We start from the raw sequence: 16519 nt of genomic DNA on the forward strand, positions 1-16519 counted from the left end.
GATAGATAGATAGATAGATAGATAGATAGATAGATAGATAGATAGATGGCACAAGGTGAGTTGAAGATGAAAGGGTGATATCTAAAAAATAAAATTAAGGGGTGAGAGAGGATTATACTGGGAGAAGGAGAAAGGCAGACGTAGAATGGGGTAAATTATCTCACATAAAACAGACAAGAAAAAGCTGTTACAGTGGAGGGGAAGTGGGGGAAGGTGAGAGAGAATGAGTAAATCTTATTTTCATTGGATTTGGCTTAAGGAAGGAATAACATACACACTCAATTGGGTATGGAAATCTATCTTACCCTACAGGAAAATAGGGGGGAAGGGAATAATAGGAGGGATATGATAGAAGGGAGGGCAGATTGGGGGAGGGGATAATCAGAAGCAAACACTTCTGAGGAGGGACAAGATCAAAAGAGAGAACAGAATAAACAGGGGATGGGATGGGATGAAGGGAAATACACTTAGCTTTTCACAACATGACTACTATGGAAGTGTTTTGCATGACTACACATATATAACCTGTATTGAGTTGCTTCTCTTCTCAATGAGAGTGGGTGGGGAGGGAGGAAGGACAAAATTTGAAACCCAAAGTTTTAAAAACACATGTTTAAAAAATTGTTTTCACATGCAACTGAGAAATAAGATATACAGGCAATGGGATATAGAAATCTATCCTGCCCTACAGGAAAATTGAAGGGAAGGGGATAAGAGAAGGTGGGGGAGATATAGAAGGGAGGGCAGATTAGGGGAAGGGGTATTCAGAATGCATGCCATCTTGGGGTGGAGGGAGGGATGAGATGGGGAGAAAATTTGGAACTCAAAATCTTGTGGAAGTGAATATTGAAAACTAAAAATAAATAAATTAATAATAAATTTTTTTTTAAATTTTTAAACTTTCTTTTACTTTTTTTCTTACAATGTGACTGATATGGACATATGTTTTGTAAGATGACATATGTATAACCTATATCAAATTGCTTGCCTTCTCAATGAGTGGAGTTGAGAGGGAGGAAGGGAGAGAATTGGAACTCAAAATTTTAAAAAATGAATGTATCATGTAATTGGAAAAAAAGGTTTTTTTTAAAGAGTTAGAAGGGACCTAAAGGTCATCTAGTCAGACCCTCTCATTGTACATGCATTCACCCACTCTCAGTATAAGATGAAGAGCTTCTTGGGCAACTGGATTTCCAATATGGGAGATTAAGGCAACAACAAACCATTAGGAAGCCAGCTGTGGCTGGGCAGGCCTAAGATATCAGGTTGCCCCCTCTAGATGTCAACAGGGAAGGAACTGCTTAAAATAGGAAAATGACTGCTAAGAAGAAGGGAGGAAGGAAGCAAACATTTATTAAGTATCTACTATGTGTCAGGCATCATGCTAAGAACTTTCAAATATTATGTCATTTGATCTTCACAACAACCCTGGAAGTTTAGTGTTATTATTATCCCCATTCCACAGTTGAGGAAACTGAAGCAAAGAGAGGTTAAGTGATGTGCCTAAGGTCACACAGCTAATAATACTGGATTTGAACTCAGAACTTCCCAACTTCAGGTCTAGCACTCTATCTGCTATACCACTTTGCTGCCTCCGAAGTAACTGTCTAGTTCTCAGATTTACCTGGGACTGGCCCAGAGTACAGACAAATAAGAAAAGAGCATAGCATGTTCCTGCGGAACTTGACTGGACTCAAGAGTAGAGAGAGGTTTCCTATGTTTCTCTTTGCCCCCCCCCACCCCAAGTACATAGATCCAGGGATCTAGATTTGCAGAATACATTAAAAATTATGTGCTAAAATTATATTCTTTCAAGAGTGGATGAGTTCAAAGACAAGCAGAAGGAAAGAATAATTTACTCAAGACTAGTATTATAGGAACAACAAAAAAAAAAAAACCAAACAGCTTTTTAATCTCCTAAAGTAGGTTATAAGATTTTTTAGGGTAAGGGTTGCATTTTATTAAATGTCCAGCAAAAATGTACAAAATAATAGGCTTTCAAATAATAGTCTGATTGACCTCCTCTGGTAAACTGCCTCTACCCAATTATCTGAAAGGATCTTCATGGGCCTATTCATTTTTTTTTTAAACAGATGAGGAAATTGATTAGCTGACTGATGATGACTTGTCTAAGTTAACAAAAGTGGTACAGATCTAAGATTCTAACCCAGATTCTCTGGCTCCAAATCCATCTTCTAGTATTCTATGCTTCAACTCATTTCAGTGAGGATATGGCGGTTTCATTGTCATATGACCTATAAATCTTTTTAGATATTATAAAACCATATAGTAAAGAGCATCTTCCTAAAAAAAAAAAAGTAAAGGCCCATCTGCTCAATACTAACAATGTTGCTATAGACAGTGAGTCATGAAACATGGCTGTATCTGAAGGACTGAAAAATACCACAAAAAGGAATGGAGAGGCTCAAGATAGTCTGAACAGGCTTTAACATAGAACCAATGAGGAAATCTATATACTAGGAGTAAGGAGGTCATAAAGGAATTGTATGACAAGAAAAGAAAGTGAGTTGCTCACATGGCAAGAGCCAGAGTTTAACACTGGTACCTATGCTGTGGATCTCCTGTAGAGGAATTTTGGGGAAAAGATGGTCGAGTTACATACACTGGACAAAAATGGATGGGTTTCAATCTGCATCACTGGAGGGAATACCAGAACCCATGAGATCACAGATCCATTTGGGAACACAGGATCTACTTTCATAGGGTAAAAACCCCAAGCCTGCTTAAGCCATAATTCAGATGAGTAGAAAGTAAAAAGTAGAAAGACACCTTATATCCATCAGCTCAGAGAGACTTAGACTAAGAGAAAACAAGGGGTAGAGTAAGGTGAGGTCACGTTAATAAGCAACAAACAAATGTACAGTTGAGTGACCAGAGGCCAAGCCACTTGGTCTCAAGTCAAAGGAACCTAGTATCTACAAAGTCTAGGCTTCAGGCAAAAAAGGCAACATTATTACCATGGTCTAAGCCAAGAATATCTAGTTAGAATTTTCCTCAGGCACGTGAAACAAGACTAGAAAAAACTAGTGAAGATTTGGGTAGTAGGGAGAGAAATCAAGAAACAAACTACAGGAATATGTTCCCTTTAATCTCCTTGCTAAGTACTTTAACAGAAAGTAACCATTTTACCTTCAGGAAAACTGAGTAAAGAAAGGTCATAGACTAAGGTCATCAATGTCAGCTAACAGAATTCTGTCATTTCACTAAACCTCATTATAGTATGTTTTCCAAACATCCAAACCATGACTGATCTAGAGAAAAACAATGTGATAATAATAGTATTGCTAAGTAAGACAGTTAAAATTTTGCTAAGATAGCTACATTTCATTTTCCAAATTTGCCATAAAAGGATTCAAGTAGCAAAACATAGCTGATTAGCTTTAGACGTAGCTACAGAGATTCTAATTCTAGTAATCAAACCTGAGGAAATGTTTGTGAAATAAATCTCAAAAGTCCTATCAAGATGTTAGTCATTCAAAAATACTCAGGCAAAATTTATGGGGTTGTTTGAGTCTAAGTTTTTAAAGAGTGACATGACAAGCCTCAACCCTTTTAGAAAATCAATGAAAGACAATTCATTGTGCAAAATCATCAAATTATGTAACTTCCCAAATTCTATCTACTTACCATGGCCACTTGTGATTAAAGAAAAAATACATATATAAACAGAAACATAACTAGATGAAATGATTGCCTGGGGCAATTCAGTGTGGTGGGTGGGGGCATAAAATAGTCCTACTACCATTGCAAGAGATGTTTTAGGTAGGGGGCAGTTTATAATCCAAAGTCAAGTCAAGCCCTTGTACACACAAGACACACCATGGCAATGAGACCCTGAGGTCAGTTGCTTCCATAAGACCACAAAATGAGATATGGGAAGATGGTTGTTGCCTCAGGGAGAATGAATGTTCCCCAGATCTTAGTTTCCTGAACCAAAACCGTCATGACCTTGTGCTAAGTTATGGATGTGTACATAAATCTAATAAAATCATAGCTACAATCACAAAAATGTTCTGCAAATAGACAATCTTCAGATATGAGTCCATTCACATCCCAACCCTTAACAGGTTTCATTATAAACATGTATTATACATATACATATACAATGTAGCTATTTTGTGTTTCTACACTTCTGTTATCTGGAAGTCTCCATTTGTAAGCTCTACTCAAAGGGTCCATTTACCCAGACTTCTCTTCTCTTATAGAGCACGGCAAAGCTGCTGGGAAGTTTCCCAGTAAATCAAGCAGATTTAGAACTCGCCTTGGAATAAATAATGCATTGCACAACAAAGGAGAAGGAACAACTGATAAAGCATCTGTACATTCACTTGGCCCAACTTCCCTCCAGCCTTAGTTACTCAGCACATCAGATTACACAACTCTAGAGAATCAATGCCCTAAAGCATACTCTCCTCATCACCCACAAAAGAAAGCAATCCTACTTGATCCCTCTAAATTGCTGCATGAGAGCCAACTCTCATCTTCCCAAGCAATTTGTAATTTATACACTCTAGGCAATCCCAAGACACAACAGCAGAGCATTCCACACAGAGAGAGCTCAGGTCATTTCACTGCATTTATTCTCCATCTTCTAGAACAGACTTACTAACAACAGATTGTTTGAGGGTCACTGCAATAGGGAATCCTCAGAAGCAAAGGCATAATATGACAATAAAATGCAAAAATCCAGTGAAGACTAGATCCATTTGACAGCATTAAAAACAAAACAAAATCCTCAGTTGTCATGACAGATTTGTGGCACCATGGGCACCACTCCCCTTTCATTTTACCTGCTTCTGTGTACTTCAATCCCACTTTTTCTTCTTCATCTTTTGTCTTTGGAGGTGGCCACACAGCCTGGAGTCGTCCAGGAGTTCTATCATCCTGCTCAGTGGGACTCTGGTCAGCCTATTTTAAAGAAAAAGAGGGCAAGAAGGCGGGGTGAGGAAGAAAGTTGAATAGAAGGTGGCCAGTATCAATCCATTCTTTTGGCTGCTAAAATTTAATGATGCCAGTTATCTCTATCTTTATCTCATTTAATCCACACAATGAAGAGTGTATTTTGTTACCAATGTGGTTCTATTCCAGTGATTTAAAATGATCAGTTGTGGTAAAAACAAAAGCAGTCTAAATCTTAGCATCATATTAGTTTAATATGTTATAGTGAGTTAATAAGTAAGATCAATTTTAAGAGAACTAAATATATGCTAGGAGAAACCAGGTTCAGATCTCAATTCTGTTTCTTATTGTGTAGAGAGCCTTAAGGGAGTGAAATTAAATGCTCTAAAGCAGAGTTTTAATTTTTTTGTTTGTTTCAGTGACCCTTTTAGCAACCTGATCGAGCTTATAGTCCCCTTCTGAGAATAATGCTCTTAAATATATAAGATTACAAAAAGGAAATTGTTTGTAAATGAAATAGAGTTATCAAAAATTTTTTTTCAGAACACAAATTCATCAAACCCAGATTCAAGAACTTCTTCTAGCTCTAAATCCTATCCAATTTTCTTTTGCAGAAAAAGAATTTTTAAAGGTTACCTCTACATAGTTCTTTTATCTTTCTGGTTAGAACTCTCATAAAAGAGAATGAGAGAATAAATATGAAGAGACCTCAGAAGTAAACTCATTTATATGAATTTAAAAAAAGAAAAGAATGTCCATAGTAACTTGTTATCTTGTAGCTACTTGAATACCTTCAGTAATAATGAAGTTACTAGCTCATGAGGCAATCCATTCGATTTTTGGATAATCTAGTGGGGTGGGGGGGAAACAACTATTCCTCCTATTGATCCACAATCTACTTCCTTCTAACTTCCACTCTTCGGTTCTAATGTTCTTCGCTCTGAGGTTCTACAGAGCAAGCCTTTTCCAACTTTCACATGATAGCTGTTAGAGGCAGCTATGATATGCCTACCCCCTTAGCCCCTATGGTTTCTCTTGCCCAGGTTAAACATTTCTGATTCCTTTAATGGGCACTACAGTGACATAGTTGAGAGTTCCTATTACTATCATGGTTGTCTTACTCTGGACACATTTTTACCAGTTTTATTCTCCTCTGTATACCAAATGCTTATCAAAGGACCTTGCATTTTAGCAAGTGTTTAACAAGTGTCTGTTCAATAAATGGTTTAAAAATGAAAGCTATGTTTTATTTGGTAGCTGGGAATGCCTCCTTTGCCTGTATCACCTTCTACCTTGTATCATACTTATTTGTATGTAGGTCTTATCCTTACCCATACTCCCTTACCCCTATTGTTCATCTTTGAATTACGAACACTTATCACCATGTCTTGAACATAGTTGTTATTTAATAAATGTTTGTTGGATTGAAGTTATTATTACAGAAACTAGGAATACTATATATTCAGACACCACACAGACATACACATTTAAGATATAATACAACTAAATATGCCTATGAAATAGAAGCAACATGGCATAGTGGCTAGGGAGCTGGCCTCAAAGTCAGGAAGACCTGGGTTCAAGTTCCACCTGACACATACTGGCTGTGTGACCCTGATCAGGTCACTTGAAATTTCAATGCTCTAAACATGTTGTTGAGAAGTTAACAACCTGCAAGGTTGGAGAGAGTATTCTCACCTGGGGATTCCCTATAGGACAGGGAATATATATATACACATATGAAATTACAAGCCTAGTTCCTATATCCATATTTATGAAAATTTGCCTGTTTCCTCTTCATATATACTTGGTCCTAGAGTTATAAAAAACCACTAATTAGACTTGAAATTAAAGACACGACTTTTACATTGATAGTAAAGTTTGTAGGGTGTCCAAGCAATTTCAGGGGTTCTGTAAAAGTGTGAGGACAGTCTTTTCCTATAACTACTGGTCAAACCATGGCTCTCCAGGTCCTCCTCAATATCTAATTCTTTCATTTCCTTGATATGCCTTTGAAAAAAAGAGCAAAATGACCTTCAAGTTAAAATTGTTTTCTAGCGAAAGCTAAATTATTTTCTAAAGCAACCAGTTTCCCCAGTGGGCATAGTATTGTGTCTTCATACTTATTGCACTTATTCCATGAAATTATTTTCTCCAAGGTATACAAATCATAGGATCATAGATTTAGGGCTGGGAAGGACTCAAAGATCATCTAGTCTAACTGCATAAATTTATAAATGAGGAAAATGAGGCCTAGGGAGGTTAAGTGATAGGCCCAAAGACACACGGATTGTAAAGTGACAGAACAGAAATTCAAACCCATATCCTTCGATGTCCTTAACTCCAAATTTATAATGGTAAGTCAAAACACTATGAGTAAATATTCCAACAGAAAATTTTAGTGTTATATAAGATCTCATTTTATGTATTGGAGAGATATTTGTTAATTTTAGGAAATTACTATTTTAGTTTTATGATAAAGGAATCATAGGATTTAGAAGGAATCTTAGAGATGGTCTATCCCAACCCTCACATTTTGCAACTAAGGAAATTGAGAAACTGAAAGGTTAAGTGATTTGTCATGTAAGCCAGGATTCAAACCTAGATACTCTGAATAAATCTGGTTCTTTTACTTATGCTGTTCAGATACATCAATTTGCTTCATTTCCCATTTATTCTAGCATTATTCATATTAAAGAAACTAAAATTATTATTCTCCCTCCCCCCCCCAGTATTCCCTAACATTCAGATGGAGAAACTATTTCATTCAGCCTTTCCAGAGTTATCCACTTAAAGTAACAAAATAGATCCCAGGACTCCCAAATCCCAATTTTGGGGGTTATTTTGTTGTTGTTGTTTTGGTTTTTTTTTTTTTACTTTTCGTCTCTTCCCTAGTATTAATTTATTTTTGCATGTTGTCTTCCTTAAAATTTTAAATATGCTTACTAAAGGAAAGCCTATGGTTCTCTTTCTATACTCTGCCATGCTCAATTTTTGCAGCTGGTACTTGTGAGGAAGAGAATGAATGAAAAGCCAGCTCATATCACAGAATAATAGAGCTAGAAAGCATCTTAGAAGGTCACAGGGTCACCCTCTCTATTTCCTAGATGAAGGAAGAGAGGTAAAGTGATTAAAAAGGTTGATAGTCACAAAGCTGAGATTAGAAGGAGACAAGCACTTATCAAGCACCTACTATCTGCTAATTATTTCACAGACTTTATCTCATTTGATCCTCCCAACAATCTTAAGAGGTAGGTGATATTATTTTCCCCATTTTACAGATGGGGAAACTGAGGCAGGCAGTAGTTAAGTGACTTGCCCAAGTTCATAGAGCTAGTAAGTGTCTGAGGTAGGATTTGAACTCAGGTCCTTCTCGTGCCAGGACAAGTACTCTATCCACTATACCGCCTACCAATCTTAGGTATCTTGGATCTAAGTATTATATTTTTACCAACATTCTCCCCTGAATTCTTTCATCTTTATGAATTTCTTACAAATAGGGGAAACTATTTGATTATCCCTTTCAGGAGTATCAGAGAAGCACATGTCAGGGTTAGAAGTGAATTTAGAAACCCTCTAGAATAAGGGTTCTTAGCCTGGGGTAGTGAACTTTTCTCTTTAATATTCTGATAATTATTTCAATATAATTGTTTCCTTGTAATCTCATATATTTTAAAACTATTTTGTTTTTTAAAGAAACGGTTCTGGCTATAGGTTTTAATAGACCACCCAGGGGGCCAATGATAAATATAGACCAAAAGAAGTTAAGAGGTTCTGGTGTAATTCCTTCATTTGAGACATAAAGAAACTGAGACCAAAGAGAATGTGACTTGTCCAAAATCCCAGAGATAGTAAGTGGAAGTACAACCCATGACTTTCTGATTCTAAATCCACGATTCTTTCCACTACACCATATTCTGCAACTCAGGGCCCCAAACTCAATGTCCAGTCCCTTTTGGTTCTGTCATTCCTAACTGCAAAGGTTTAAAAGCAATAAATTAGCACAGTGTTTGGCACATAGAACGTTCTTAACAAATGCTTGTTGAGTGAATGAAATTCTATTCATTTTCCCCAATACAGTCCATTCCAAAGCAGAGACTGAGTTGTTACAAGGGCATAACCAAAAGTCATGGTAATTATAAACCTGAGACTGAATGTCTAAGAACTGAAAGCACATGGTTAGGTTGCTTTTTGTACCTATGATACTCATTTTTTTTTTTTGTTTTGGAGTGTAACGTTCACTATAAAACTCAAATAGAAGTTAGCAGAATAATTAACATTCCTCATTTCTCACCATCATTTGCAGATCCCCTCCTAACAGTCACCCAGAAAAAAATTGTGGAGAAAAAGGACAACCACCTCCATTTAGCCCTAAAGTAGAAATGCAACTCTACGTACGCTTCTGGAATCAGATGAGCTGTCCCCAGACCTTGACTTGGATCTCTCAAAAACAGCTCTTAGCGACTCCTTCTCATGCCTCATCTTCCGCTTGATGGCTTCTAACTCAGAAGTGTCAGCTGTCGACCCTTTTTTAGGGGGCCGAATAAACAAGGCTTTAAAGGCCTCCAGGGCAGTCTCTGGGGGCTTAGGTTTAACTTCTTCATTCTGAGATGGGACTTCAGTCTTGCACTGACTCTCTTGGTCAGTATCACTACCCATCTCTTCTTCCTTGGACTGCTCACATACTTCTCCTTTTTGTTCAGTTTTGGGTATATCAATGTTTAGCAACTGAGAGATCTGCTCTAAGAGAGTGGGAGTGGCTTTCAGGTCAGGTGTTTTCTCCCCACTCTTCCTAGAGAGTGTCCCTGGTTGGGCTCGAGATTTTTGGACAGGCTGTGTCAGTTTAAGCAAAGCCAGGTCACTGTCCTTTGGTTTAATTTCAGTTATTGTCTCACCTCCATCAGTGGTGGACCCCTTCTTCAGCACACGTAGCCCACTGAAGAAGGCTGGGAGCTGGAAAGATTTCTCCCCTGAGGCTTCTTTTTTGGAAGAGGCATTTTCAGAGTTCCCAGCAAATGAGCTCTTATCTACTGTCCAACTTATGGTGGGAGAATCTTCTTCCCCAGGATGGTCTTGTCTGGGGCCCGACCCTGTGGACAGGCTATCTTCCCTTTGCTCCAAATCACTCATTGACTCAGATGGAGGCACTGAGCAAACTTCTACACTGAGGTCCATTTCATCCACCTCATTCATGGATTCATTTTTTCTAGATTCTCCAGGTGTTTCTTTTGGGTCCACAGATGGCTCAGACAATGGCATTGTACTGCTAATATTTTTACCCTCTTTCTCTTCCAAACCTTCACCCTCAGATTCTGAATCACTGGTGGTATGAACAAGGGTCCCATGAACAAGAAGAACATCATCTCTGCTTGGACTCAGAGCCGAGGATGGATGCGGCTCTTGCCTGAGAAGAAACCTCCCATCTTGTTCTTTCCCAGGGCATCCTTCCTTTTCTGGCTCAGGTTCCACATCTGCATTACCTTTACAATTCTGGAGAACAGGTGGAAACTGGGCCTTGGCCTCCTGATCCTTGTTACTACTTTCCAGCTGCAGCTGAGGCTCAGATCCCAAATTTTGGAAGGCTTTAAGCACAGCATCCTCCTCTGCTGGTTTAGTGGATTCCAATTTAGAAGTAAATCCAAAAAAGGATTTCATGGAAAACTTACTCAGGATAGACTGGGTTATTTCAATTCCATCTTCTGTTGGATGCTCATTTCTGGGGCCCTCCCTGCCGTTCAGAGAACTGTCCCCGTCTTCCATGTCTTTCAAAACATTCAAATATGTTCCTGATGCAAGTGACTGCCAGTCCTCCTGCTAGCTCAGTTTATCCCAACCATCTGCTCTGAACTTACAAGAATGAACCCAACAAGGGCTAGCAACCAGTCTCCTCAATTGACACAGTTAACAATCTTGGTCTCTCATTAGGTCACTGTATCCTTCTTCCTGTTTTAGTTTTGAGGTGACTAGGGTCAACTTTAAAACGTTTGTCAAATTTTACAGCCCCAAACAGCCGAGAGTCTTTGCACCTTTACTACATACGACCCAGAGAGGCTTCTCCTCGGCCACTTCCGTATTTATTCCCGGCACAAAAGGCTTTTTGTAGGAGAGAAAGTCAGCCGGCGACTCTGTAATCTCAGCCCAGAACTCCACCGATGAGCTCCGCCCCAATTCCTGCCGTTCTCCTGGTTATATTCAACTTCCTCCTTATTGAGAAAGTTAAGGTTCCCTGAACACGCTGGGGCGGTCAGCCCGCGCTGACAGCGTCGGTCTGGCTCTCCGGGAGGAGTAGCCCAAGAGAGTTTCAAATGAGATTCAGCAGAAAACTTCAGAAAACTGCTCGCATATCATCTTTTCAGTTTTGATTACAATCAGAGGGCCGGGCCAAAGCAGGCAAAAACATCTCCACCCCACACCGCGCATTCACAAAACTCAAACCAAAGAGAGACGGAGAAACAGAAGAGTCGCAAAATGTCCAGAGTCCTCAAGGTTTCTTGAAGGATAAAATTACTGCCCTTGAAGCTGCACTTTCCCCCCCCCAAAAGTTGTGCTTTCTTCTGTTTCCCCACAGGTTTCATCTGGAATGCAGATTTCAGCTGCTGGGGCCAGTGAAGGAGAAAACCAACACGACTGGTTTCAGATTACTGGTGTTTTAGCTGTGCCTGTGTTCTACAAACAGGTACTTAGTAGGCACATTCACCACGCCCAGTGTCTGTAAGTTATACCAGTAGCAGAGTAAACCGCCAGCCCTTAGATGCACCTTGAATGTGTAACATTCTGACTGATTCTTCACAGCAACTGAAACTTCTCAATTGCACAAGGAAAATCCTGGCTGCAGAGGGGCAACCCCCTGCTCACACCCCTCCCTGACACCTTTAGTATAATACATCACACTGAATAAAAGTTCCAGTTACCTCAGACAAAATGCAACCTGTCATTAGGCAAACTGATACAAGGCCTGTTGCCAGGGGGACAAATTTCCTCAAAGTCCAATGGACTTACAAGGCTCACACTAGCCTCTGTGGGCAAAGTCAGGTCACCAAATAAATTCACAAACTCAAGCTCATTACCATCACACCTCTTACTGAGACTGGAAACTAAGGACATATAAAAACACTAGCTCTGTTGCCTAGTTTCTAAGCTGTCTTCTGGGATTATTTCTAGACATGTTTTCTTAAGCCAAGCCAAACAATAAATCTAAACAGAGCACCTACTATGTGCAAGCACTTTTCTGCTAAGCACTGTAGGGGCACACCAGACTTGTTCAGTAGTTATCAGTCATGAGTATGTCCAGTTTGCTCTGAGCAAAAGGGTCAAAAGTGAGTTCAAGGGGCAAAAATGTTAATACAAGTTCTTTAAACAGAGGCTATAGTCTCTCACAAAAAGATAAGCACTGTGTGCTCAGTATGGAAAGGACTAGGTTGGGTACACACTGGTCTTTTCAGTTATGTTCTCTACTTACAGACAACAGGTTGCAGTTTCTGGATTTTGAGAACTGGGATACACAACACAAATGAGCTCATCTTCACATCTGTGCAATGGGCAACATGTTCAGTGACCTACCTTAGCTAGTTTGTGCAATGATCTACCTCAGTCAGCTTCCGTGAAGCACAAATAATATATAATTATGAAGCACTTGATCCAAAGCAATTCTCTATAAATATATGTATATTTAAAGGTGCAAATGCATGTTGAACAATTCACTTATTAAGTGTGAGGCATTCAGATAACCAGGGGAAATGTACTTAAATGTATATATGTTCTAGACATTACCCCCAAGAAGCTTACAATTTATATGTGTGTATATATATATATATATATATACACATACACACATATATGCAGATTGTAAGAGGCACATGTATATACATATATATTCAGATTGAATATATATGTGCATACTCATTTGTGCATATATGGGAACAAATAAGTTACATTATTTTTCACTGACACAGGAAACTGCCCTTTATCAAAGACATTTCTTGTTCCCCTTTTCACCACAAATTTATCTTTCCACATTTAGTCTTCTAATTCAAGGATGTCAGCTTATTGACTAGGCTGGACAAGTACCAAGATGCTAGAGAAAATCTCAGACATGACATTGGGGTTTCAAAGTAGGCTTGCTTCTTGTTCAGCAGAACTACTCATTAAGGGTTATTATTACAAAGCTCCAACTTTTCTGACAAAAAAAGGAAGTAGGAATTAGTAAACTAAATCCTCTTCAAAAATAAAATCTGAGACCCTTGCAGACAAACAAACATTTAGATTAAGTGTGGGAAGAGGTAGACATGTCCCACAATGGGTTAAGTGAGAAGATCTAGTCCAGGTTCTGATCTATAAGATCATGGCTCTAGAGCAGGGATCCTTTTTTGATTTATTTATTTATTTATTTTTGCTTTTTGGTGAGGCAATTGGGGTTAAGTGACTTGCCCGGGGTCACACAGTTAGTAAATGTCATGTGACTGAGACTGAATTTGAATTCATATATTCCTGACTTCAAGGCCAGAACTCTAACCACTGTGCAACCTAGCTGCCCTTATTTATTTGTTTGTTTGTTTGTTTGTTAGAGCAGGAATCCTTAACAGGGATGTGTGTGTGTGTGTGTGTGTGTGTGTGTGTGTATGTGTGAGTGTGTCCACACTCACAGCTACACATATATCATATATATTTTGATAACTATATTTCAATATAATTAATTTCCTTTGTAACCTAATAGATTGTATTTTATGCATTTAAAAAAAAAAACATTATTTGAGAAGGGTTACATAGTATTCACCATTCTCCCGAAGGGATATAGGACAAAAAACAAAGTTAAGAATACTTCCTTTAGAGGTGGAAGGGGTCTGTTTCAAAGGCTATCTAGAACAAACCCCTTACTTTACAGATGAGGACTAAGGAAATTGAGTTGACTTGCCTAAGGTCACCCAAGTAGTCAGGATTTGAATGAAGGTCCTTTAACTTCAGTGCCAATCCTCTTCCCACTGTACCACACAGTCTATCTACTAATAACTTGCTATATTTTGATTTGTAGAAAAAGACACAGTAGGACACAAGAAGGAAGGGGCAACAGCAAACAACCTGGGTCTTTATGAACTATATATAGTAAAATAATAGATGTTCTCATCTCATCCTGATGCCCATAGGCAGTGTAATTTAAGCAAGGAGAATCATAGATTCCTAGAACTGAGAAATGAAAGAGGCCTCAAGAGAGAGAGATTATCTAGTCCAATCCGAGGCAGGTAAGGTGTTCTTATTCCCATTTTATAAATGAAGAACTGAAGTCCAGAGAGGTTAAGTAACTAGCCTTAGGTTAGACAGCTAACATGTGATAGTGACAGATAGAGTCTAGGTTTCCTGCCTCCTTGTGGAATACTTTTCGCACTATACTATGCTGCCTCTAAGTTTTCAAGAACATGAAATCTCCCTTCAAGTGCTGGTAGCTATCTCTTACCATCAGAGCAGGGAGCTCGGTGTCATTGTGGTGAGTTTTGCTACAGAAATGGAAAAGCAGATTCAGAACTTAACTGAACAAATACTTAGTAAATTTGACATATTATATTCAAGACACTATGCTAGGTAGGCCCTGGAGATACAAAGACAAAAACCAGCATCACTGAATGTTAGAAATGAAACGGACCTTAAAGGTCACCTCATCTAAGAGCCACATTTTACAGATGAAGAAACTGAGGCCCCAGAGAAATTAGGTAACTTACCCAAGGTTAGCAAGTTAATGACAAAGCAAATACCAGAATTCGTGTTTCTTGACCCCCACAGTCAATCCCAGAAAACTGAAGAATAGTCATTCTTCTTCACTGATAATATTTTAAAGGGAAATTTAGCAGATCTCTTTTTAAAAGTCAAGAAAAGATCCATTAATATTGGCTTTGATTATAGCAAATTGTACATAATAGATTTGTATTTTCATGGGCAATCATCTTTTTTAAAAATTATATTATGGAAATGCTTGTTCTAATCCATAAATTAAAAATACAATAATTAAAAAAAATTGAGTAGGTCAAAGAATCCTAGTGTAGCAGGGGGCATAAAGAAGTCATCTAGTTTTTGAGGGGTTTTTTTCCCTTTCCTTCACGAAGTATGACATCTAATATAGCCATACAAGGAGTACATTCCCATAGATTTAGGGTAAATGAGTGGGATTGGGCCTAAAAAGAGTGACCATCTCAGTATGTTGACATGTGTGAGCCATAAATTAACAAAGACTAACTGAGCACCAACACTTATAAAGACACCGTCTAAACTTGATCAGGATGCCCATGATGCTTGTAGTCAAGATGATCTACCCAAACATAACTGCAATTCCTTCTGTCGGCTGCTCTCAGCCGGCTATCTCAGTCTACTTGTTCTGGTCTCTAGACACTTACACAACATTTATACTTGATGGTTTTTACCTATGTACAGTGGACCTCACAATGATTTACTTTAGGAAGCCATAATAAGGTACAAACAGTAAATTGAAGTACTTGACCTACATAAAGGTTTCTATAAACAGGTTTTAATAACCATCCTTGCCCAACTACTCAGGATCTGAAATACATTCTCTGAATTAGGTGACCGGGGAATTCTTCCGTTTTTCTTCATCCCACTATAATCCCAGCTACATTCAGATTGAAGTTGTAGTCAAGTATTCTTTATCCCAATGAGGTTAGTTAACAAATAAGAAGATGGTTTGTTTCCCTCTATCAGATAAGAAGATGGTTTGTGTCACCAAAATGGTAAACATAGCAAGAGGTAAAGTTTTCCCTATCATCTGTTCCTGGGAAACAAAGATTAAGTGCTAGTTTCTCTCCTCTCACTGAGTATAGGGAAATGTGATTTTGGAACTTATATGGGCCTTTCAGGTCATCTAATCTAGCCCCTTTATTATAGAGATGAGGAAACCAAGGTTCCAAATCATCAAGTGAATAGTGCAACATCATGTAACTATTGGCAGAGACAGAACAAAAACCCATCTCTTTAAGTCCAGTAGTTTTTTTCCATTGTACCACAAGGCCTTTAGCCTCATCCAAAAGTAAAAATGGCCTTAAAAAAAGTTTTCCAAAGCCATTAGGCCACTGAAGTTCTATGTAAACTATAAAATGAACTTTGTTCATCTTTTTACTGCTCTCCTGATTTTTACTAGTTACTGATTACTCAGCTAAAAGGATATCCTTGTAGAGAGAAATTCCAATAAAAGCAACCTCCAGAAGGGAAGAAAAAAAATGAGGCAAAGTAGATTGAATTTCTCCGAGGTATAGCACCTGATTCCTGTGATTTTAGCTCCTACTTTTGACATTGCTCATTGGTCTAATTTCCAAAGGGTGTCAGTCACTTATGGTTCAGTTGACTATTACTAGAACCAGATACCTCAGACAATGGGTAAAATTAGAGTCTGGGTAAAGAATGCTAAGGAATAGAAATGTGAAGGATGTCAGTGAGGGGGCAATCTCTGACTACTAACTATTTGAGATGAGAATGGGTGAGGAAAAAAGTAAGGGCCTAGGAAATAATAAAGAAACAGTAGGATTATGGTGTAAAGGAAGGATAAAAGTTGTTTTTTGTTTGTTTTTATTTGAGGAGTGATGCCAAATTTATCAAATTACCC

The 16519-nt window shown here is 38.4% G+C and overlaps 1 protein-coding gene across 4 annotated transcripts in view; it reads right to left on the minus strand.

The window, feature by feature from the left end:
* The window catches only part of FMN1 (formin 1), a 490990-nt gene that overhangs the window by 333620 nt on the left and 140851 nt on the right, over positions 1–16519 (minus strand). For 2 of the 4 annotated variants that reach the window (XM_027869856.1, XM_027869858.1), the window contains exon 3: positions 4812–4929. The exons of 1 other annotated variant lie outside the window; for it this stretch is intronic. In XM_027869856.1, the coding sequence (XP_027725657.1) occupies positions 4812–4929 (118 nt within the window). Of the gene's footprint in view, positions 1–4811; positions 4930–9318; positions 11200–16519 lie in introns of those variants that run through there. One more of the 4 variants, XM_027869859.1, reaches the window with a different exon arrangement.

This window comes from Vombatus ursinus, unplaced genomic scaffold, assembly GCF_900497805.2.
Source record: "Vombatus ursinus unplaced genomic scaffold, bare-nosed wombat genome assembly UNPS02014794.1, whole genome shotgun sequence".
Taxonomy (NCBI): domain Eukaryota; kingdom Metazoa; phylum Chordata; class Mammalia; order Diprotodontia; family Vombatidae; genus Vombatus; species Vombatus ursinus.